This window comes from Mycteria americana, chromosome 3 (assembly GCF_035582795.1).
Source record: "Mycteria americana isolate JAX WOST 10 ecotype Jacksonville Zoo and Gardens chromosome 3, USCA_MyAme_1.0, whole genome shotgun sequence".
Lineage (NCBI taxonomy): Eukaryota > Metazoa > Chordata > Aves > Ciconiiformes > Ciconiidae > Mycteria > Mycteria americana.
In genome coordinates, this window is record NC_134367.1 from 51,144,550 (window position 1) to 51,168,956 (window position 24,407).

Genomic DNA, 24,407 nt, shown 5'->3' on the forward strand with positions numbered 1-24,407 from the left:
TCCTGTGGCGATCGTTTACTCTTTTACTTTACTGATGAATCAAGATGTCTAGTTGTTCCTCATAAACCCGAGGCATACAATAATGTAACAAATTGGCTACACTGTGCAAAATGTTTGCAGCAAAATGACAGAGGGAACACAATGTGCCCTTGTGTAGGTTCATATCTGTAATGTTCAAACAGGCTGACTGTTTCCCTTCATCTGAACTGCTTTCATCTGGACCAGTGTAAAATAAGCTCTGGTAAGTAATCACGGCAGAGCAGAAAGAAAGGAATGTATACAGCAATAGACAGCCTAAGCTGTAAAAACTGTAACCCGAGTATCAGCAGCAGATCAGATATCAAGGCTTTAAGGTAGGGGAAATGAAAGAGATGAAGGGGAGGAAAAGACGAGAGAGGGAATGGAAAAGTCAGCTTGGAAAGTGAAGGAGAAGTAGGAGGGCCCCCTCAGGGAAATTTGGCTCAGGGATTAGGGAATTTTATCATGGTGTACAGTGACCTACTCAGGTTTCAGCCCACGTTGGATCGAATTGCCTCCCTTTGCTAGCAGAAAGAAAAAGGACTGGTGTATATGTGATTTCCCCCCCACCCCCCCCACCCTTCGGGTAATAAAAAGGCCATTGGTACAAGTGTCTATTTTAAGTACGGCAAATGCAGGGCACTATGAATGAGCAATAAAATTACCTCATCACAGAGACTTCCTTCAAGATTTGCTGTTTGATACAGTCAGATATTTACTCGAGAAGGATCACAACATCTAGCTGCTTGGTTTGGTGTCTTCCAACAGTAGTGTCACAGCTCAGTTTTAACATGACTGGGTGGATATTGAGGTTGCTCGCTCTTTCCTTATGCCAGAGATTAAGTTACATTTTTGTTATCGCTAACCTAACGTACATGACGGTTATAAGAAATTTTAATTTGATACAATGTTGTGTGCAAAAAGTACATGACTCTGCACAGCTTTCTGATATTACATTTCAATGAAAAATATATTCAGGAGGAGCTGTTTTGTTTCGCTGTGACCTTCACAGCCTCTCTTTCTTTTTTCTAGTTATTTTTTTCTTTTGTCCCCCTTCCTCCTTCAGATGATACTTCCCATTTTTATTTCCAGAGGTAGCATTGTTCACCTCATTCAGTGCAGTGCCATTTCTCACTCGCTGGTGAATAACAGAACACCTAATAGATCCAAAGCTATCGTAATCAGGGAACCCGATACTATTTTAAGACTAAAATATTTTTTACGGTTTAATTGATGAAAGCACTCATCCAGGCTCGGTGATGGCTTCCCCATCCATCCCTCCTCAGCTTCCTTCCATTTGCCATCCCGCTGCCAGGCAGCAGGGCTGCTCCTGGGTGCTCCGCGGTGTTGTGAAAGGAAGTTTCATCCAGTACTGGATTGCACGGGAAGTTCTCCTGAACGAACACGGCAATGTATCCGCCTGTCTCTGGCAGTTGAAAGGCGAGCGGTTGATTTGCGCTGTAATTTCACAGGGCTGCTCCATGTGCCCAAGGAGTTTACCATCTATAAATATTCTCAATAACTAATTTGTATCTAAAATTGGGCTTCGTTCCTGATGCCTAGAGCTTAAGACAGCCCCATCTGTTATAGTTTAATAGTAAACTCATCAGAAGATCTTTCAGTTTAGTGTTTTAATATTCCCCGTTTGGCATTTAAAAGTACTACTGTCAGAAGGAGGAAAGCGGTGAAGCAGGCGTAGCAGCGCTGCGCCTGGAGCGAGCCAGATCGCTCGGAGCGCTCAGAAGATTCCAAGGAAACTCCTCCCTTCTCCCCTGAAAAGCAAAAAATGTCTTTGGGAAAGTGGAAAAGCAGACAGACTTTATCAGTTGTGCTACTTCAGGAGACCGAGGTGGAGGGTTTTTTTGCGGAGTCTGCGTGGAAGGAGTTTTGTGGGATGGCTGCAAAAGGGAGTTGCGTTGTCCGCACAGGGAGCCTCACCTGCCTGCGCGCCGCAGAAATAGTGCTTCCCCAAACAGAGTGGGTGTTACAGAACCAAACGTGTCCGTGGGAGGACACAAGAAATTAAAGGATCAAGAAATTTTGCCTTCTGATAGCATAAAGGTCTAATCATAAAATTCAATATGGCGACAACATAAATAAGCAAAGAAAGTGAGGGCTGGTAAAAAAAAGAAAAAAAGCAAGTTCGTCTTGTGACTATGGAAACATTTTTATTTCCTCGGTGCAGTGAAAGTGAAAAGTGGATTTGTGGGGCTCTGCACCGAGTGGGTTATGCAGGCAAGGAAATGGAATGGAGCCACTGTGCTTCCTCCCAGATCTGAAATAAACATTCAGCAGTAAAACCTAGAAGAAAATGAGTCTGACAGACTCATTCTCCCCTGTGTTTCCTGCCTCCGTGTTTGCCAGGCCTCGTTCGGTGAATCCAGGCCTTGCCCCCTGTGAATAAGGTTCATAGAGGAGGAAAGGCAAGAGGTCTAAGATGGAAAGGGAAGCATGGCTTAGCTTCAGAATGTATTAATTAGCGAAGATTTGGGAAAATGATGCATTGCAATGTAAAAATCAAGCTGTAGGTGTACTGTTACGATGAAATGAATCCTAAAGCGGGAATAAATGTGATTATATTTTTACTGCCTAGCGTATAAGTCAGTCTCACAAAGGAGAGAACCCACAGTCTGGCGAGTCAACACACTCTTCTTCATCTTTCCCGTGAATAGGAAGCAAATTCAAGTCAAAATACCAATGAGCATAATAGTTAGTTATCCTGGCTCTTCCAGGAGGGAGGATATTTCTGTATAGTACAAGAATAGAGAAATCATACAGTTAAAACATGCAAATTACACATTGCCCCGCAGTGGTGATAAGTGGTTCGGGACTTAGCAGGGGGCAAAAAAAGAATTGCCGTCTATTAGGAAGGGAGGGCTTTGGTGGCGTTGCGTGACTGGGGCCACCGGAGCATTTTTGGGCCAGTTTCTTTGGCAGGGATGAGCTGGTTGTGCTGCAGCCGTAGTGAATGCCCTGGCAGCTAGGCAGCTGCGATGGCGCGCTGTCAGCTAGAGGAGCCCAGGAGATTTGGCTCCGGTGGGATGTTAACCGACTGCCTGGGTGTGCTGGCAGCTGAAGCGGTTATCGGTGTTTCCACCGCAGCCTCGGGAGCCTGGCTGCTTGGTGCATGCACAAGAGGCCGAGCGCGGCATGGCGGTGTGAGCACAGAAGGACGCGGGGCAGGATTTCTGTGCTCGTCTTCTCAGCTCTGACGCTGGCCCACGCTGTGAGCGGCACCGGGGCTTGGTCTCTGGGTTTCCCTGCAGGGGACCGAGCATTGCCTCCCCGGCAGGGCGAAGTTAGCTTCCGTGCTGTAATTTTGCGATGAAATCCACAGACCCCTGCAGGGCTCCCTTTGGGTTCAGTGGGATTTGCTCTGGGCTCAAGGGTCCCAGCTTAGCAGTGGGATTGCTGACTTGGGATTTTACTGATGGTGGGCGAGGTTCTCCCTGGCGCGCTGGTATTTCACATCATCCCAGCCCTCTGGCAGGGCTGTGGGGTTGGGGTCGCAGCCTCCATCCTGCAGACCCTCCACATCCTCTTGGGGAATGAGTCTGAAAGCAGGCATGGACTAGCGCAGTGCCTTCGCTGTCCCGTTCCTGCAAAAGCTTGGAATTGCAGCTGCTTGCACATCCTACATCTGGTCATCCACACTCGTCTTCGCATCTCCTTCTCCCTGGGCTTTGGCAGGTCCATCATCTCTCGGTTCAGCGGGTTCCTGTCTAGCCTGCTTCATCACTGCTGCTTCTGTTCTCCTGCTCCAACCTCGGGTCCCACATTCTTGCTTTTCTCAAGCACCATAGTTACAATCATCACCCTTCCTTTCACTAAGCTTTTGAAGCTTGTGCATCTTTCAGTGAGGTTCTGCTCTGCATGTACAGGTTGTGTATTAATTTGCTTGCTTCCTTTCCTTACCTTCATCAAGAACTGGGCTTTTTTGCCCCCCCCCCCCGCATTCACACAGAGAAAAATTGACTATTGCCACCACACTGGTCCTTACAAATCCCATCTTGTTACCGTATCTTGAATCCACGTAGATTGGGCCTACCATTGAAATGGAAGAAGGGAGGATACATGGAAACAATGAAATAATAGTGGTCAGCTTCAGGGCAGTGGCTTCAGCAAGGACATGACCTGTGTGACCGTCATCTCAACTGACAGGATGTTGGACATTGCTGCAAATGGGTATTGTAGTCAGGAGTCTGAGGGAGAGTGATGTCTTAGTTCTGTGGATGCCCATTGATGCAAGAGAGTTAGCGTGGAAGAAAACATTTCTCAGCTTTGACTACCAGCTTGCTAAGGATGGGATCGTCCTCTTGGTTTGCTGTGTATAAAGTGCTGTGTAATGAAGCCCTGGCTGTTAGCCACTGAGAGAATAGTATTAAGAGTGATCAGCATCATTGTAATAGGTGAAATAAATTATGAAGGAGAATGGCTTAATTTTTTTTTTTATCCAAGCATCCGTGTTGAGAAATCACAGTGTTAAAAAGGTGCTTACTTTTGTTACTGCTAATATGCGACCTCATTGTACTTTCATTGAAGTTAGTAGGAAAAGACCCCAGTGATTTTTTTTTTTAAGAGTCAAGTCTCTATGATGGGTAAAATAAAAATGAAATGTATTTTTTGTCATTATGAGTGTTCATTTTTGTGCATCACTCATTGTGGACAGTAAAAATGAGACTTGAAAGGTACTTAAACTTTGTGCCGTTACAAACCCAACCATCACTTTGACTAGATTCTGAAGAGACATATACATGTATGAATTTTCAGGAAGAAATAAACATATATACAGCCTTGCTTACATATTCCTTGAAAAGTAATTAGAAATTACTTCATTGCCCGAGTTGATCAACAGTGCAAATAAAACACAAAACGTCCACAGGAGGCAAATTTAGAGCTACTCAATTAATTTGGTTGCATGGGGTTTAAGTCAGGAAGACTTTGTCAATTGGTCTCTACCTTGCTAGATTAGTCTCTAGGGCTGTGTCTCCATAGTTGAAATTCAGCAAAGCAAGGGAAGCTGGCAGAGCTTGCCTTCGGGCCTCCATTCAGTGACCCTTCAGGTCGTTCTGGGTGAGCTGCAGTGGCGAGGTTTCACTCCCTGTCTCCAGGTCATTTCGTTGTTGGGTTCCCATGGGATACAGACAGGGTTAGTGCATTGGGACTTTCAGCTCTGAGAGAGAAGTTTTCTAAAAAGCTAAAAGCCAAACAAAAAAAACTTTAGAAAAATTTCCCATTTTTGCTAGTATTTAAAACACTTGCAACACCGCATCATTCAAATAAGGGTTTACATATATATTTTAGACGTGATTGTAGGTGTTAGCCACATTGCGCTGCATCGTGCTCGTTGTTGCAAACCGTAGTCGTGACGTAGTTCAGACGTAATGGGCTGTCGTACTTACAATGCTGACACTGGAGGTAGAGGTGGAACGATGCGGTGTTTTCCGGCAATTCGGGGCTGCACAGGACAGCCACGGAATCAAGACTTCAGCAGGAGGTCAAGTGAAAACGAAAAGGGGGGGAAAAAACAGAAGGAAATTGATGCTCCAGGGGTCTGCTGTGGGTTTTTGTTTTGGTTTTTCTTTTCCTGAAGTGTGTGTTCGTAGCCCAATTGCACAGATGATGCTCCTGGAAGAGTACAAATTGCTTGTGTTTATTGCTTGTAGCTGCTTTACGGTGCTCCTTGAGTGACAGGAACACCTATGCAATCTGGTGTGATGGATGAGCCAGGAGCAGTGCAGCGCTCCGACGTTCTGGGGCAGAGTGCCTGCTGTAGCTTTGAATTCAGAGGCGATTATCATCTGATTAATTTTATTTATTTATTTAAATGACTAGAGAATTGCTGTGTTCTATCATTAGACTTGCTCCCACTCAAAAATTAAGCTAGAGCGGTTACTAGACAAAATCTAGCAACCTGCAAATTTGACACGTACCATTTGTTTTGAATTGGTGTCGTATTCTCCTTATTCCTTTGCTGGTAGCCAGAGTCCCGGGAGACGGTGCTTATCAGGAGCATTATTTTAGATGTCAAGATCTTACAGGAAAATGAAGTTTGGAATTTGTTTTAAAAGGTTGGTAATAAAAAAAATGCGGAGACTAAATAGAAAGGCCTTGTGTGTGGCTTTTTCATTTCATTTTATAGTTGTCATATTACTTTAAACTGATCTTTGCCGTCGCAGTAATTCATTAGCTGGTTTCCTTTGGTAGTTTCCTAAATCCGTAAGCCGTAGAGCTCCATGGCACTATTTGGTTTCAGAAAGCTTTGTTGCCTGGCTGCAGATTTCTTAACTTACTCCACTAAATCTCCTGGCCCGGTAATGAGTGTTTTCTACAGAAATATTTTTGCCACATGACCTAGAGGACGTGTTTTTAATAGAATTTGAGAGTTATGACGGTCATGTTCCATATTTTGCATTTCCATACAGAACATAAAATGTAACCACACGGCTGCTTGCAAATCAGTTTGAAAATGAATATGGCAAAACTGAGAAAGGTTTTCTTAAACAAATATAAGAAATGTTTGTATGAAACATTATGGTAAAATGCTTTCATGGTGAAGGGTTTTTAAGTGGTTTGACTGTGCAAGGGCTTATAAGTCTGAGGAAAAACGTCTTCGCTGTGATTTTATTTGATTTGGTTCATGGGCACCTCAAGGAACTGTAATTGTGTCAGTGACCTGCTCCAGCTGAAAAGACTGTAGCGCAGTAAAATTGATTAACTGCTGTTTGAAAAAAATCCTGGTTTTCTGTTATTCTCTTGCTGCAGTCTTAAATATTTTATGGCAACACAGACAAGTTTGTGTGACGAATGTATGTTAAAATATTTCTGACATTGAATGCCAGAGCAAAAGTCATAAATAACTCTCCTTTTCATTTTCTTTAAATTACAGATGTATGAGTCTCTGTCATAATTACATGTGCCAGTTGGAGATTTAAATGCATTACACTTTATGCACTTGACTTATGAAACGAACATTAGTCTTTGAGGAGGTGGGCCAAACCTGACACTTCCCCGTGTCGCACAGATACGGTTCGATTTATGCAGTCCTCCCTTCCTTCCAAATGGTTATTGATTACATAAATAAGTAGGTAATTTTTCTCTTTCAGAACTTCGCAGAAAACACTATGAATGAGCTCCTTGGCTGGTATGGTTATGATAAGGTTGAATTGAAAGATGGAGAAGATATTGAATTCAGGAACTACTCGGCAGACGGGGAAAGCCGCCAGCACATTTCTGTTCTCAAAGGTAATGAGACTTCATGTTTCTGTGTTCATGCAAAGAAGGATTAACATCTCAACCTGTCTGAATGGGCGTGGATTGGGAAGCGTGTTCTGCTGCTTGCTTCGTTGTTGGTTTACATAAAAATATTGGAACGCGCCTTCTAGTACGAGGAAGCCAATAGAGTACGAGGGAAGTCACTTAACAAAATTGCTGTTAGTAGGCACTTACTAATATATCTTTACAAATAATACCTTTTGTGAGTCAGTTGAAAGTCATGTACCTGTGGTACCAATAAATTGCTCACAACTGGAAAGAAGAGGGAGAGCACTTTCTTAGCAGTGTGGCTTTAAGGAACCCTTTTGCTTTCAAAACTAAGGCTTTTTGGCCTATGGCTTTTTAAAATGCTGAAAGATTTTGAGCTGGAATATTCACAACGCGTGTAGGAACGAACGTGAATGTTCACAAAAGGCTCCTCATCCGTGTTTGTACTATGCTGTCTTCTGCAAGTGCTCTAGAAATTCTCCAGGGATGGAATTTGTTTGGGACAGTGCTGGATCTTCGTGATTCAAAATGTGAAGGATGGGATCCACTCTGTTTGTTCAGCCGTTCGGTTGCTGCCTTCTGACTCCTCAGTCGCCAGGGATGGGGAGGGACTTGTCATCAGAGTGAAGAGAGGAGTAGGAAATTGCTGCAGCTTGACTTATCCAACAAGAGTTCCTCAAAGGTGAGGTAAAGAGAGGAAATTGCAGCAGCTTTTATGCTCTTGGACTGCCACTTTTCACTGCGTTTGTGGCCAGCAGCGTTTGGGTTTTCTTTCTGATGGCCAGCAGCAGCAGCACTGTATTCAGTGAGTGCTGCAGTGAGTACTGATACCAGAGAGACCAGTTCTGAAGGAGAGATGGCTAAAAAAAAGGTGGAAAAATTAGAGGTAAGGTGAAACAACCTAATCGTGTTAAAATTGAACGTTTGCAGCTTGTTAGTTCCGTAGTGACATTGGTGATCAATATTTATTTTTCATTGAAAATGCAATGTCGTTAAGCCACCTTTGAAGAAACGTGTTCCTGTGTAGTAATGTGATTCATTTATTTATGTTTTAATAAATGGATCTTTTATTGAATGATTTGTGGCTCTGGTCTATGCCTGATGAAATTTGTGACGTACTTTTTTTATAGACACATGATACAAATTGTATGTTTTATGTACCAAAGATGTCGAATACCTGTGACAGGTAGAAATTTTTGGTGTATGCAGTCTATAGGAGGGGAAAAAAGTGTGCTTCTTTTTCTGAGAGATGGGAGGAGAGGGAATAATAAGAATTAAGCCCTGCCCCATAGTTAACTGAGGTGCATTAGAGAAAGTCCTACAAATAAGAATCCTGAGGTGATTTGGGATTAAAGAATTAGAATAATAACTGTCATCATTTCATGCACGCTTTGGTATAATTTCAATATTTTGTTCCTTTCTTTAAATCTTTTCCATTACTACTACTCATATTATTGACAGAGAATTAGGAATTCTTTTACTTTTCAGTTTATGCTTCTTGCATTGGTGAAGTCACAGTACACTGAGTGTGAATCACCATGCAAACAGTAGAAGTAAAGGACAGGAATAGGGTGTCGTTGATTAAATCGGGCGTACTAAGGATATGCATGACAAAATAATACCACCTTTTGAAAAAAAGGAAGTGTGAGTTTGATTTAAAAAAATGAAGCATTTCTGAAGAATGCTGGAAAGTATCCATTTTTTAAAAGAGAAAATATCGGGGGGTTTGTGCACTCTTCTTGTATTAGGGTAATTTAATGAACAGATTGTTGAAAGTATGCAGGGGCATTTAAGAAATATATTTGTCATACTGTACAACGTGTTCTTTGTGTTTTACAGAAAATTCCTTGCCAAAACCAAAATTACCTGAGGACAGTGTTATTTCACCGTACAATATAAACCCAAGCTACCCAGGGCTTGCCACAGGAAATGGACTTTCAGACTCACCAGCAGGGTCGAAGGATCATGGGAATGTACCTATTATTGTCCCATTAATTCCACCACCTTTCATAAAGCCACCAGCAGGTAAATCCTAATGAACATTTAAAAATGGTTACTGTCATTGACACATCCCGAGATTGCTAGATTATGGCATCTTAGTAAGAGGACTGATTTCAAAATGTTTAAAAACCAGTCGCAGGGAACTTTACAACGGAGTGGTAGAGTGACTTTATTTGTTAGTATTCTTGAAAAACTTCTGCAAATGCAATGACAACAGACTTGTGCTGCTTGTGACACCCTGCGTGCTGGATTAGACTCTCAGCACTTCAACAATATCTGCTTTTAGAAAAAAAAAGATTTTGTTCTGATGAATAAAGCCTTTAAATAAATTAATGGAAGATGATTAAATTAAAAATAGGCTCTGCGAAGGAAACAGCGAAAGCGGCAAAGCCATCAAATCAATATCATGTCTTTATATCAGGTTAACAAGCTCATCCTGGGAAAACTGTCTCTTGATTCTCATTGAAATCCCTGACCGTTTTCTCTTGAGGGTTTAATATGATCTTGACTCTACCCAGGAGACTGCACTGAGATGTTTTACATTTTCATTAGATTTTTATCAGGAGTGATTTTATAACATGCCATTCCTCAGAGTTTGCATGAAAAATGATTTATTCCACACTGCATGCTGCTTACCATAATCTGTGAAAGTAACTCTTACGGCTACACCCGGGTGATTAATTGCTGTGTTATTGTTTACTGCTGTACACAGTGCAATAATTGGTGAATTTAGCTAGGAGCAGGCTCAGTCCTGCTTCCATGGACGTCCCTGGGTGTCGTTCTGGGTGCTCTTGGGTGACCGAGGCACTGAGGAGTACAGGGTGACCTGCAATACCTACCCAAGAATGGTAGCCCTCCGCACACAGGGAGGCAGCTTGGCTAAAGAGTCCCCACCAGGTGTGAGGATGCTTCTGCAGAGGCAGAACAGCTTGTAGGATCAGGTCCCAGGTGTTAGATGGTCACCTCTGCCCTTCGTTGCATTGACTAAAGGTAACTGTAAAATACCGATCGGTCCAGGAAAGCGTTTGCCTGTTGACAGTCATGTGATAGACTACAGTTGCCCCTCCCAAGTTATTTTCATGCCATTGAGTTTTATCTCTAAAGAAGTATACTAATATGTGATGAATAATTTTCGAATGTTACTCAATATGCATTCCCTGCCAAAGACTTTTCATCTATTTTATACGATATTTGCTAATTACCAAAGCTATTTGGGCCCATTCCTGCAGCCTTTACACAGCTAAAGATCTCAGGCCATATGGGCTGGATCCTCAGCTGTTGTTGATTTGGCCCTGAAGCTTTAATCAAGGGCTTGTGCCATCCCAAGCTATTTTCTCCTCCAATCTGAGTCATGAATGAATCCAGAATGCTGAATTTGTGGTACACGAACACAAGGCTATAACATGCATTGTGCAAACTGCCACAGTTGCTGGATTTTTATGACATCAAACAAGCAGGAGGAGATGGAACTATGAAGTAGAAAAACAAATTACTGCAACAGTAGTTAAGTGGATGCAGGGGAACCGTGGCCAAGTCAACTGCCTTCTGTTCTTTGCCCGTCCACCTACCACGTGTGATCCCGTGTTCAAATGTACCGCTAAGGGTAACATGCAGAGAAGGCTTTTCATAAGTATTTTCCAGCTTTAGGTTTTTAATTCATTAATTCATAATGAATATAATTGTTTTACTTGCATAGGGGATATGAACGCGTAATCTCTACCTCCTCTGACTTTATCCCATGATCAGCAATGAGCGCTAGATTACCATGACTTCTGAGCAGATGAGCATATTTATCTCACCTTTGTTTTAGAGAGCAAAGTTTGGGAGGACCGGAGGGGGAGGAGAACCACAACCTTTGTGGGATTTGCAATAAGCATCGGTAGTAATTGTTTTGTTTTATCTTAGGGCGTAGGTGCCCTAGTCATGATCACCCCAAAGAGCCTGGCAAGAAACAACTGGTGAATACAAGTAGAAAAGGGAGTACAAAGGAGCCAGGAGAGCCAGCGTGCAAGGCAGTGGTCTTGGCACTGCACTTTGACACCATTTTGTGGGCACTACATCAAAGCAGAAAACTTCAGAGTGATACAAAGCCAGACAAGAGTAACTCTGGGGGTGTTTTCTCGGAGCCCCTCGCAAGCACAGGGGACGACTTTGGAAACAGCACAAAGGTGCTTCTCTGGGTTGAGCAGGCAAATGAGAAAGACTCACATCATTAATTGCTACAGCTGGAAGTCAGCATTTTCAACATGGGGGAGAGACAGGCTATGACTGACCTGCCACGAGAACAGAAGCAGCTTACTTTTGTTTGAGTTAATAAATGAAGAAAAGGGACAGGAGGGAGAGGCAGAAAGAGTCCAAGAGAAAGCTTCAAGGTTAAAATGCTGGGCAGACAAAGGGATCTTTGCAGCACATTTTGAGTGGACATGTGTAGGACAAGGTTACATTACAGGCCAGAGAGAAAACCAGGTAGTGATGCACTGTAGTGACTGAAATGCTGAGAATCGGGATGAGTCCAGACTTTGTGGATGGATGGGGAAAGCTTTTAGGTATTGTACAGGAGAAAAATCTACAAGATTTAAATATAGCTCAAAAGAGAGTGCCCACAGATGAAAATGATATCTAAATCATGAACCTGAAGGACAGGAAAGATGATGGTGCGGTCCACCGTTATTGAGCAAATCATATGGAGTGAGCACTCAGGGAGAAATTATTACGACTTTAATTCTTGCCGTATTGATCTTGAACTGAAGGGTCAGCACCAGTAAAGAAGTGGCAGAGACAGGCTGAGGTATTCATTTGGACAGGAGAGCAATGGTCTGGAGAGGATAAGCAGATCCAAGAAACAGTCACAATGAATTATTAGTTGAATAATTTTTGCAAATAAGATTCTATACAGATAAGAGGGAGAAGAGAAAGAGCAGAGCACGGGGGATGCTCCCAGAAGCCTGAAGGGAGAAATAGGAAGGATACTCTGCAATGTGCACTGATGTAGCAATTGCAGAGGTAGAAAAAGCACTGGGGGAAGACAGAGTCAGGAAGCCAAGGGAAACAGGATTTCCAGGGAGGCAGATATGATTCTTGGTATCAGGAAACAGCTACCAGCTCGAGAAGGAGGAGGAAGGAGTACTGATCCTGAACTATGTCTAGGAAGCAGTCACTGAAGATTTCAGCAGATTAGGTCTTCCTTGAGCTTGCTGGAAAACTTTGAACAGTGCCCATTCATATTTTGTTTGAACAGGCTAAAACCTTGAACAGTTAACAAAATTACCATTTTTGCCCTCATGCTTATTTTACAGTAAAGTGTTTTTTTTCTTTTGAAAACCAAGTAATTTTGAGCAGTCTGACTAAAATTTTATCTCCAAGCTGTTCAGCTTTCTGTTTCAGTCAAATGAAATATTAGGTAAAAATTTGCTTATACAGTCCTGGAAAACATTAGACTGCTATCTGACCAACTATAAACAGCTCCAATAAAAGCACTCTCTCCTTGCTGTACCCCAGAATTACACCCGAAAAAGGCTGAGTTAAATGCATGGGCCCTATGTGGTGCACTGACCGTCTACAGACTCAGGTTACGGCACGTCAGTGGAGGATGCTAAATCCAGTCATGGGAAGCCTCTACAAGAAGGGTGCCAGTTACTCAGATCTGGAGACTATTTGCAAGACCACTCCGCTGATCTGTACCACCAGGCAGATAGACCACACTCAGGCAGCGCCCAAATCAAATGGGACTTTATCAGTCAACATCAGCCATCCCACCTGCACCTGGAAGCAAATAAGAAGTCAGTGCAGCCTCCAGAGAGCTGGTGTAGCAGTCTCCTTGTGGCTGATAACCGTCCTTCTTGCCCAGCAAGCTACGTTCAGTGCCGGCAGCAGGTTCTGAGTGATACTCAGGTTAGTCTTGAGTACAACCCATTGCAACAAACTGATACTAAGATTAGTTCTGCTTGGTGTTAGAAGATTATTATTTTCTACACAGCAATGTGAAGAAAGTTTTTTTTTTTTTTTTTTTCAATTAAAAAATTACATAGAAATAGCAAGGAACAGAAGTGCAATAGCCAGGAACGATCTAGAAATAAAAATCCCGCCACAGTTATGCAGGGTATATGGCTGTAGTATGCAGCGTGCAGACTTCCTAACTGTTATTCTGCAGCCCTCAGTGATAGAATAAATCTGAGAGGGCGCTTAGGGTGACTCTGCCCTTTCGCTCAGACAAGTTTGGACGGCTGTTGTTACATGGGATGAAGGAAGGCTAAAATCAAGACTAGTCAAAGAAGAATGCAAAAAATTCTTTCAATACAGGCAAGAACATGCTGCCTCCTTCCCCTGGCACCTGCTGGAGGCTATGGTGTCTCAGTTTCCCAGTTTTTTTAAGAGTGCGCTTTGGTTTACTTTCTCTTGTGATCCCCACAGCAGTGCCTCGGTAGGTGAGGTACAACGGCTGGTTGGTCTAGCCTCTGAGCATGGGTCAAAGGCTAGACTTTGGTCATTTGGTCTAGCCTTTGAGCAAACCCCTTCCCTTTCCTGCCTCCTTCTGCGTCCAAGCGATGCGCAGAGTGCATCTGTTGTTCTAAGCATCCCAAACAAGAACCGGCTCCCTGCCGTGCTGTGCTGCGAGGGGAGATCCCTGTCAAGGGATGCGGTGGAAGGGGAGGCAGAGAGTACGATACCGTGCAGCTGACTGAGCTTTCCACAGGGGAAAGAAGTACAAGGGAAAAATAACGCTCCCTCCCAGGGTTTTCACAAGATAATGAGTACATTTGGGAAAAGAAATGGGATTTAAATCCTCCAACCCGCAGATCAGTGTCTCTATATAACATTTGGTTCAGTGATTTCCAAATGATAATGATTGGGGTTGTACCAAAAGTTATCAGAAACTCGTGAAAGTGAAGGAGGAACGGGCTGGAGAAACTGTATCTGGTGAGGCAAAATGTCTTGAAGGAGGAGCAGAAGCATTTCCAGTGCTGACTACCTTGTAAAATAGGCCCGTGACCTAAGCTGGCAAGGAAATGTCATATTCAAATACTAAAGCGAGTAATTAGGTATTTTATAGAAAGGAACGAGTCATTTTCTGTGTTATAGCTTAACATAACTTTAGAATTAAAGTTTACGGGATTTTTTTGTAAATATAAGTGCACGAGTAACTTGGTGCAACATGTGGGATTAGGCAGAGTCTCTGCCCTACGGACAGGCTGAAACTGCCTGCTGTAACCGTTCTCAATATTTAAATTGTATTGGAGGAATCTGGGAGCATAAAAGATGTTTTAAATGGTAGTTAGCAGGGCAGTAAAAATGAATTCCAAGATCATCTGTCTAAATTCACCGAGGAATTGGTTCTATGACTGCATTACGAAGAAGTCTGATTCCAGGCAGAACCCAGTGGCAGTTTTCCTTAAATAAAGACCATATTATCAGATCTAATTAAGTCTATATATTGAGGAGACTTTCATTTTACTACGCTCTGGATCCCGCTTCAGTATTTTCTGAATCTTATTCCAGTTGCTGAACGCATTACAATTTCTCTAAGTGCAGGTTTAGCTCTCTAATAAAGACCACCGCAACAAATCCTATAGTCACTACTCTTCAAATTCTTTCTCTTGTTTTCAGTTTGAAACATCATCTAATTTACACTGATCGTAGGGTTATTAGTGCCTGGGTTTTAAAATGCCAATGGTTGCCAGGATGCCTGCCCCATCTAGCCCGCTGTTGATGTCTTTTGCTCTCTGTGGAGGGCCAAGTGTTTCCTTTGTGCTAAAAAGAAAATCACAAAGTCCACGTGTGTGCTTTAATAGCATATATTCAAAATACACAGGGAGTTCCCCCCCTATTAGCTGAAATAGGTGCTTTTTTGTTTGCATGTTTAAAACCTGCCTAAATGCCAGCTTTTATTTGTGTTGTGCATTCAGTCCTTACTGAACTATGCATGAGAATGTGCCTCAACTCATGCATAGAAAACGTAGGCAAGCCGTGGTTCCCCAAAATGATTTTTTAAAAGGAGCTGGGACACTTTGCTTTATTGGCAGAGTAGTGAACTTCAAGAGACTGGTCCTTAAAAGGAAACGCATTGTAGAGCCCCTGAGGTATTTCCATAGCGATGGTTGCAGCAAGCTTTCTATTGTCAGCCCTATTTTTTAATCTTCCTCTCGTAATTACTTTTTCCAAGGTACTTTTTGTACCTTAAGTTTGTCACACACCCCATCTATTTAGAGGATCAGCACTTAAGTGCTATCACAAGGGGATCTGCAACAATGTCTCAGGAGTTTTGTTTGTTCGTTTTTTAGTTTGAGATTAATCAGATAAAGCATCTTGGATGTAAGAAAAATGACTGTAATGTTGCTTCTGCCTTGCTTGGGATAATCAACCTCAGGAACTGCTTGGGGATGAAAAATCTGAATACATGCGACTTGGTTTTCTTCAATGGCAAGCTGGGGTTTCAGGAGTGGCAGGCGAGTAACTCAGAATTAACCATTCTGAAATCCTGGCAGGTCCCAGTGGAAACAGTGAGCCCTTATTGTTAATGCTGCAGATGCTAGAGTCAAGTTAAGCTCTAATGTCTTTAAAAAGGAAGTTTTGCAGCTTTTCATTAAAAAGTAGTAGTGAAAGCAGCTAAAATACTTAAAGGTGTATGCCAGTGGATTGAGTGCAGTTCCCAGCATGGGGTTCAAGGGCTATTCTAGCTCCCCCCAAAAAAACTGGGATCCAAACTGCCTGTGTGAGGGGGTGGGACGCAGCAAAGAGAAAAAGAGAGGAAAACAGAAGAAAGCAGTAGTGGGGAGACATGGCTTCTGATAGCTGTGGTGGAAGGAAACTCATGCCGAGAAGAGATGGGCGGTGGGAAGATGCTGAAGAGGGATGGGGTGCCAAAATATGTTCTGTATCAGATCGCAGATACAACCACAGCCAAGGTACAGGTTTCACACAGGCTCACTCAGTCCAGGGGACGTACCCTTTGAGATGTCAGTCCCAAACCCTGTGCCCTCCAGGTCTTCCTTCTGCACGACAGGACTTCTTCGGTACTGCGGTTGGGCACCTTCAGGAGTGATATTTTCTTTTTGCCAGAAGAGTTGAGTATCTCCTGCTGAATTTCTTGCAAGGAAATGTGGAAAGTAAGGTTTTGGAGTACCTGCCCATGGATCACCATAATCTGCAGGATTAGAGCTGTAGCTGCATTTAGTTTCTCCCAAATTCTGGAAACTGGAGTTAAAATTGAAAATACATATCAGTTAGTTCAAAACGGTATTAGTAGAATGCTGCGGCCTAAAAGTTAGTAAACTGATCAGGATTTAACTCCAGAATTGTAGGGATATTAGGATCATCCTGCTAAACACTGTGGGCCATGCTGGTTTGCTTAGATAAAGGGACAGAGCTGTACATGATGGATTTACTCTATTGTACTCATTGCCTTCCTTCTCTTCCCCCCACCTCTCCAAATTATGGCTCCATATAAGATCGATTAGTGTAAACTGCTGCTCATTGGGTTTAAGAGGAACAATTTTCTGCAGCTCCTTCACACTGGTTTCAAAGGAAAAAAAATACCAAACATTCTGCTTAATTAAGACCTAAAGAGGCGGTGCAAACTTTTGATGATTAATTGAAGCATGCTTTAGACTGATGCATATTTAGTTATTATAATGTGATAATTTTATCTTGTTATACAAACTACTCCCTTTGGGAACATGATTTAACACTGCAAACACTCCGTGTTTATTGCATTGTTCATTATGAAAAATACACAGGCTAAAAACCACAAGGAGATGTATCTGAACAGTATCTGTGCAGCAGGTGCAGGGAGCACTTCTTCCACCTGTAATGACACAACCTGGGGCAGAAAAACACAGTACTGGAACTCCCACAATAGCTCTCCCTGTGAAGAGTTGAGAACTCAGAAAAGCAGAGGCTGGAAATTCAGATCTTGTACTGTATGTGGAAGGACTATGTCTTTCCATTACGTGGTGTAATTATAGAAGACAGCAGTATGGATGTTCTGCTGAAAACTCTCCTGTTACTATTCAGTTTTCTCTGTGCCAGCTCCTCTTTGTCTCACCTGCACGAGTGCCCACGCTACCTGTCATAAGCGTGACAGATCCAAGAAGATGCTAAGCACGTTGCAAGAGGAGGTCATAAAGTTGCAAGCCCAGATGGAGAAAAAAATACAGTTGTTAAAAAATATGTTCTTTCACTTCAAAATGATCTGTACCAGGACTTGCAAATGTTATTTTCATACTTTACAAACATGTGTCAGCCTAGCTATGTGAGTCCTGAAAGTGATGGTGAATGATCTTCATCAGAAGAGCTGCTCCAGCGAGAGCTCACATGATGGACATCGGCATGCTGTCAGGATGAGCTCACGTTACTCAAGCAGATATGCTAAGCTAGACTACCAGCGAAAGTTTGTCTGTGAGCAAGGCAGATCGTTGCCGATGTAGTATATGGATGTAATTATTGTGGAGAAGCTTTCTTAGTGCAGACCTAATCAGAAAAAGATTACAATAAAGATTCAAGGCAGATAAGCAGTCTCGAACTACTGGATTCGAAATTCCCTGCTTCCCTGTGTTCTCGTCGCAGGAAGGTCTTCTTGCTGAGTGCTCTAGGGATGGGGATTTGATACCTTTTCCTGAAAGAAGGGCGATAGTCTGGTAAAGTGATTTTTAAAGAATTTGGCCTTACGAAACAAAGGTCTGTGAAAAAGTGAGAGGAATTTTATCTTGAATGGAAGATACGAACTTCTGGTTTCAGATTATTCCAGTTTGTGTTTAGCAAAAGACAGCCATTAAATCACGAGGCTTTGGCTTTTCTTATTTCACACAGTCTTAATGTTTTGAGTTTAAGTTATTGCTTCCCGCTGCTGTGGATTGTAATGGTAGAAATACATGGACTATTACTTTTCCATTAATGTTGCAGTCCTCTTCTTCGGTCACTAAGCTTAATGCACTGGAACGAAACATCCCTATTAGTTATTTTCACAACGTCCGCTCATACTTCTACTGCAGCCAGTGTCAAGAAGGAAAGCACGGGATCAGGTTTGGACCTTTATCATTGTCCCCAGCTGTCATCCACACCCACAGACCATAGGGCATGGCTCTGTACCTATCCCAGGTACCAAGAACGGGTCCTTTTCTCTGCCGTTCTTAGCTTCACTTGAAGCTGAAAGAAAGGATTTGATTTTAGAGCAAGTCTTCCTCCCACTGGGCTGTACAGGACTCTTGTTGATGGTCCACAGGGAATGTGATACTGGATGTTTTCTTTTTTCACCTGATGAACTGCATTACAAGAAGTTAGAGTTGCATCCAAAATTGGCTTGGGCAAACCTACACCTGAGGGAGCAAAGATGGCTTAAAAAGTGCCATATTTTAGTGTACTGTTCCAGGAAGCGCATGCTCCGAACCCCCTTCTGAAGTACTGCTCTTTCCTGGCTGCTTTACTCAGCTAATCCTTTTGTAGCAGTGTTCCTGAGTCTCTTAAATGGAAGAGGCATCTAGTTTTATTATTACTGTTACTATGAAAAGGATTCTATTGTATGTGACCATTCTTTGATGACTGGGGCAAGAAGGGAGTAGAAGAGAGAAATAACTGAAGTTCTTTGTATTTAGGCAGACTCTTTCCCTGCCTTTCTCCCTTCCTTCTTTCAAAATGATGAACGTTTTGATTAATATTGATGATGCCTCCTGGATATCAGCTGTCTCTTCCTGGAAGTGCAGAAAGTGGCTGGAAGTAGTAGTTTGTAGACCGTTTTCTGCTGTTTTGTTGACTGTCAGATCCATGGACCACAAGTGAAGCAATGCTGCTTCAAAGGATTCCCCGTGAGGTGGTGGTGAAGTTCTGCTGGTCAGGGCATGGGAAGACAACAACTTGACAGAGTAGGTGCCTCTCCTCTCCTCTCCTCTCCTCTCCTCTCCTCTCCTCTCCTCTCCTCTCCTCTCCTCTCCTCTCCTCTCCTCTCCTCTCCTCTCCTCTCCTCTCTCCTCTCTCCTCTCTCCTCTCTCCTCTCTCCTCTCTCCTCTCTCCTCTCTCCTCTCTCCTCTCTCCTCTCTCCTCTCTCCTCTCCTCTCTTCTCTCTCCTCTCCTCTCCTCTCTCCTCTCCTCTCTCCTCTCCTCTCTCCTCTCCTCTCTCCTCTCCTCTCTCCTCTCCTCTCTTCTCTCCTCTCTCCTCTCCTCTCTCCTCTCCTCTCTCCTCTCTCCTCTCTCCTCTCTCCTCTCTCCTCGATCTATCTTAGAGGAGGTCTTTGGCAGAAGGAGGTGGATTGAGCCTTACTGTCCTGCATAACCTCCTGCAGAGAAGCGTGTAATGCGGCTTTTCCATGTAAACAGCTGTTGCTGCTGCTGGGATGCCGTGTAATTGAAAAAGGACAGTTGTGTGGTCTTTCTGATCACCCATGGGAGACAGTTCACGTGTGTCAGTGAACAGGAGTTGAACGATAGCTGAGGTGCTCCCCCTACAAAGTCACACATGAAAGCCCCTGTGAATCCCAGTGGTGGAGCTCTGTGCTTCTCCTTAAAAACTGTGTCCCAGATGAGCCAACCTCCTTCAAAAAGAAGCAGGTTCAGCTCCAGCACCTACTTTGCCAGTGAACTTTCAGCTCTGTAATTTTCTTTTTCCATTTATGACAGTTACTCTCACCAGAAATTAAGGCTATTAGAAAGGTATCACTGGTAGATCTTCTATTTTCCAGAGATAAAATACTTTTTATCAGTAGGAGAATATCTGAAACAAGAGGTTGCCGTCTGTTTCCTTTGGTTCACAGGATCTTCTGTTGTCCTGATACATCCAAAGACGCAAGTTCAGCCTGTAAGGAATTGGTTTATTATGGTGCAAAAGTAGCTGAATAGGGCACCTTTGTAAAAGCTTAGTACTTCAAATGGCTCAGGATAAAACTTGGGGGAAGAGCTCTTGGGCTGTGCTGGAGTAGTTAGCATCCTGGCCAAGACTGGTCCGGAGAGAAAGCCGCGACGACACCGTGCCACGCCACTGTGACGGCACCCTGCACTCCCGTGTGCCCGTTGAGACTACAGCCAGCTCAAGGGCAGGCTTCTTGACCCTATAGATGGCTAGTGATTATTTTGGCCAAATTGTTTTGATTTCCCTTGATGTTCAGTATATGGAAGCATTTATAATATTGGCAAATCCCACTCTAAAGGGTAAGTGATAAAATACATTAAACACAAATCTATGTTATAACTTAGCCTTAAATATAGGTTTAAAGGTAGACAGTCTGATTAAAACTAAAAGGTCATTATTTTACATTGTACAATTTTATTTGTAGCTATAAATCATAACACAATTTGTGGACGGAAAAAAGTTATTAAACTGGCAATATTTATTCCGTTAAGGTGAATAAAATGCAGCACGTAGTTCTGAGTTATGATAGCCGGGGAAAGGAGCCAAATCACTCTGCTAAAAATTAGTTTGCCAATAATTTTACAGAACGATGACAGCATAGCTTCAAAAACAAATCCTTTATAGGGAAATGGGATGGCTGCATGACAGACTCTCTGAGCTATGAATTCTCCACAGCTCATGGACCAGGAACTGCTTTAACAATTAGTCTTCGGGGATTTTTTTTTTTTCCAGAAGTTAGGCAATGGCTGCTGTCTGTAACTGAAAGGTCACACTCTATCATAGACTGGACATAAGAATTCCGAGTTTTACATCAGAAAGATTCCTGCTAACTTACTGTCTCGATCTGTTTAGGAGGCTTAACTGTTCACTGGCCCCATCTGTGAAGCTGGGGTGGGAATGATGACCACCCAAGGATAGTGCTAGCACTTTAGTAATAAGCCCTGGGGTTTTTTTACATGGCAGAAGGCATACATGCCACGTTTGTAACACACATTAGAGAAGAGCTCAAAAGAGGCTCGGGAACTCTACCTGAATTCAAATTTGACCGATGAGCATAATGATGGGAAAGTAACCAGGAGACTACCACAGTGCTGCATCTTCCTTCTACTGGAGTCTGTGTTTCTGTGACTACTATATTCACACAAAAGCTCCCCATTTTGGACGCTACTCGTTATTTCAAAACAATGCGGAAAAGGGGTATTTCATGTTCCTTCCTATTTAGAAGAGGGCTCTCGTTAGAGACCCGCCTTGGTGCAGTACCTTCCGGGTGCGTTTTATCACCAGCTTGCTGAGCAGAACATCTCAGGGGCTCACTACAACAGACTGTGAGTAACAAGAACAAAGCAGCAATACTCATTAAGCCTCTAGTCTTGGTTACTCGTTTAATAAAGAGTTGTGCACTCTTAAACATGCTAAAAAGCTCTCGAGACTTCCAGAGCTTTTCAGCAATGCACCATTTTTTAAGCTAATAATCTTTTCCAGCCATCTTAGAAACTTTGCCAATCTGCCAAGCCTTGGCTGGCACAGGTCACCGGCTGCTTGAGGATGAAGCTGGTGATCACAGGCATGCACAGTTCTGCTCTCAGACAGTGAGGAAGTTAGAAATAAGATGAGCCGGTGCTGGTTGTATCTAAGAGTAAGTGTGCAGATGTCTGAGGAAGGTGTTTGCATCTCATGTAAACATTGTTCTTATATTTTTGTTGTAGAAGATGATGTGTCAAATGTACAAATAATGTGTGCCTGGTGCCAGAAAGTTGGAATCAAGCGCTATTCCCTGAGTATGGGAAGTGAAGTGAAATGCTTCTGCAGCGAGAAGTGCTTTGCAGCTTGCCGAAGAGCATATTTCAAGAGAAACAAGGTAAGAGAAATAAGGAAAGATGTAACCTACATAGACATAGCTTTAATCAGCCCCAGCCTGGGTCTCATTTAGCATCTAATAGAAGCTCTTTTCTTTTGTTTTCTCTGTTTCACCTAGTCCTTCCACTTTCCATCTGTTTCGTCTGTTGGACTGTCAGCCCATTACTAACCTTGTTTCTTTCAGTTTCCTTCAGCTCGATGCTTGGGTTTTGTGAGAGTCAGGGAATTTAAATACTAATAAGCATTAAAATAAGAGTCCCAATTTGGCCTTAGAGTCTCGAGATACTTGCTACATATACCCAACTAAGAGGAGGTATCATGGAAATAGAGTAGAGGAGGGTTGCGCATGACAGTGTCACTAAGTCCCATGGCGTTGGGATCATGGCCAGTGGGTAAATGCTTTTAGGGCCTGAGTCTGCATCCATCACGATAGCGGACATCTTCCCACTGCTGCTAGTGAGCTCTAGTTTCATTCTTTTAAAGCATATCATTACTAATAAATTATCATTGCTGCAAAATTCAGACACTCTACAGTTTTCGGGTTGGGGCAAGCAATGTTAGAACATCTAGAGTAGCGTGAAAATCCCTCCTACTCAATTTAAATTTAACTCTGTCTAAAATTAGAATGCAATCCTAATATTGAATGTCTTCAAAAATTGCTGTAATCACTGAAGTACAGTGCCTGAAAATGCCCTCTAGGTTACTTCAGCAGCTGGTTTTGTGCAGCAGAATGTGCGATATGTCATTTAAAGAAAAATAACGAAGGAATGCTCCAGCATTTTTAGTTGTTGAAAAAGTAGCTATGTCCTTTTGGTGCTTAATAGTGTGAGTCTTTGGGTAGCCTTTATTGTCTTAGAAATGTTTATTATTCATAAAACCCTTTACATTTTGGTTTTCTAAATGATGCCATTTCCCCTCATGCTACAGAATGTTCAAAGCCTGTCAAGTTCAAACTGAATTCAGGTCTCTAAATCTGGCCTTTTACATCTGTGGTAATAACAAATAAGTACATATGGATCCTAGATTCAAGATGCAATGTTATAGCAAATTACCCTCCTTTATAAATTTGGGTCACATCACCCTGCCAAAAAAGATAAAAAAAAAAAAAAAAGGAAAAAAATGCCTGAAGAATTAGGTTGCAAAAATCAGTAGAGTGGAATTTTAGTGGCAGTCTTGGAGAATCAAGCTCATAATGTCTACTGGAGCAGACAGGCAAGTTAAAGTCACGTGAGCCTTCTGCGAGGAGTGGTGTTTACATCCTTTTTATCTAGAAAAAGTGTAGAGGAGGGAAACACATGCTCCTTAGATGCTCCTCATTTGAAAATAAGTTCCCATGGATGTATGTGTATGTGCACACATGCACGTTTAAGCACATGCAGTTCAACGTGCCTTGCAATGTGTGAGACGCTCTGGGGTGATAGGATCCAGATCACCGTCAGCTGATGCTCCCGTGACTTTCAGTCACAAATTTACATGGGTAAGATAGTTCATAGTAATGGAGGCATTGTCAGTGATCGTAGTTAGGTGGTCCTGTGTGTCCAGCAGTGATGAGTACCACATAATTTGGGAAACCTTGGGGATGCGGGTGAAAGAACAACCAGTTCATGGTGGATTCTCTTTCATCTACAGCTTAGATCCTGAAATAGGAGGTTTAGATCCCTTACTAAATGAAAATAAATACATGTTAACATAATGCATAGGTGTACTTCAACCTTCTACTAACCCATGAGTAGTATGATTCAGTAATAGTTAATGGCCATGAGTTCGGTCAGTCAGGCAATATATGAAAAGGTTCCCTTTTACCTGACTTACATTACCCGTGTGCTTTGCTGGAGGCCTCCTTATCCTTGTATTATGAGAAAGGATGAATTAGAGCATCTCATTCCCCCTGGTTCCCTTTCCTACACCTCTGTTAACTTCTTCTGGAAGCTAAAAGGTACTGAATATTTCCATCCAGAAAGCTCCCTGTATTCACTATTTTGCGTATAGCTAAATAACAATAGATGTTCCTAATTTTTTCATACACCATCATATCCCAGTGAAATTCCTATTCTTCACTAAAGAGGTTGCAAATTACAAAATGTCGTATGGGAGGACTTGGCAAAACATGGTGAGATAACATATAATTGATAACATGTTGGTTGCTGCATTGGCTCCGCTTCAAAAGCTAAGCCAGTGAGTCAAATTTTCTTCCTCTTTGCACCTGTGGAATCTGGAATTGCACAGGATCTGACCCAGCAGGGGAAATCTGGAGCTGCCCTTTGCATGTGTATTTATGGCATTAGATGATCAGGGGACAGAATATTTAGGAAATGCTTTTGTTAAATTAAGACAGGTACAGTAAAATTCAGCAGACCCTCACGCTTCTTGTCTTGCACTTCACCTGTTAGTAATAGAGCAGAGTCTTGAGGAACAAGATCAAAGGAACAAGGCT

General features: G+C 42.7%; 1 protein-coding gene across 2 annotated transcripts in view; it reads left to right on the top strand.

Moving 5' to 3' along the window:
• The window catches only part of SOBP (sine oculis binding protein homolog), a 116,854-nt gene that overhangs the window by 2,576 nt on the left and 89,871 nt on the right, over positions 1-24,407 (top strand). For both annotated transcript variants that reach the window (XM_075498493.1, XM_075498492.1), the window contains exons 2-4: positions 7,125-7,263; positions 9,121-9,306; positions 21,823-21,974. In XM_075498493.1, the coding sequence (XP_075354608.1) occupies positions 7,125-7,263; positions 9,121-9,306; positions 21,823-21,974 (477 nt within the window). The remainder of the gene's footprint in view (positions 1-7,124; positions 7,264-9,120; positions 9,307-21,822; positions 21,975-24,407) is intronic.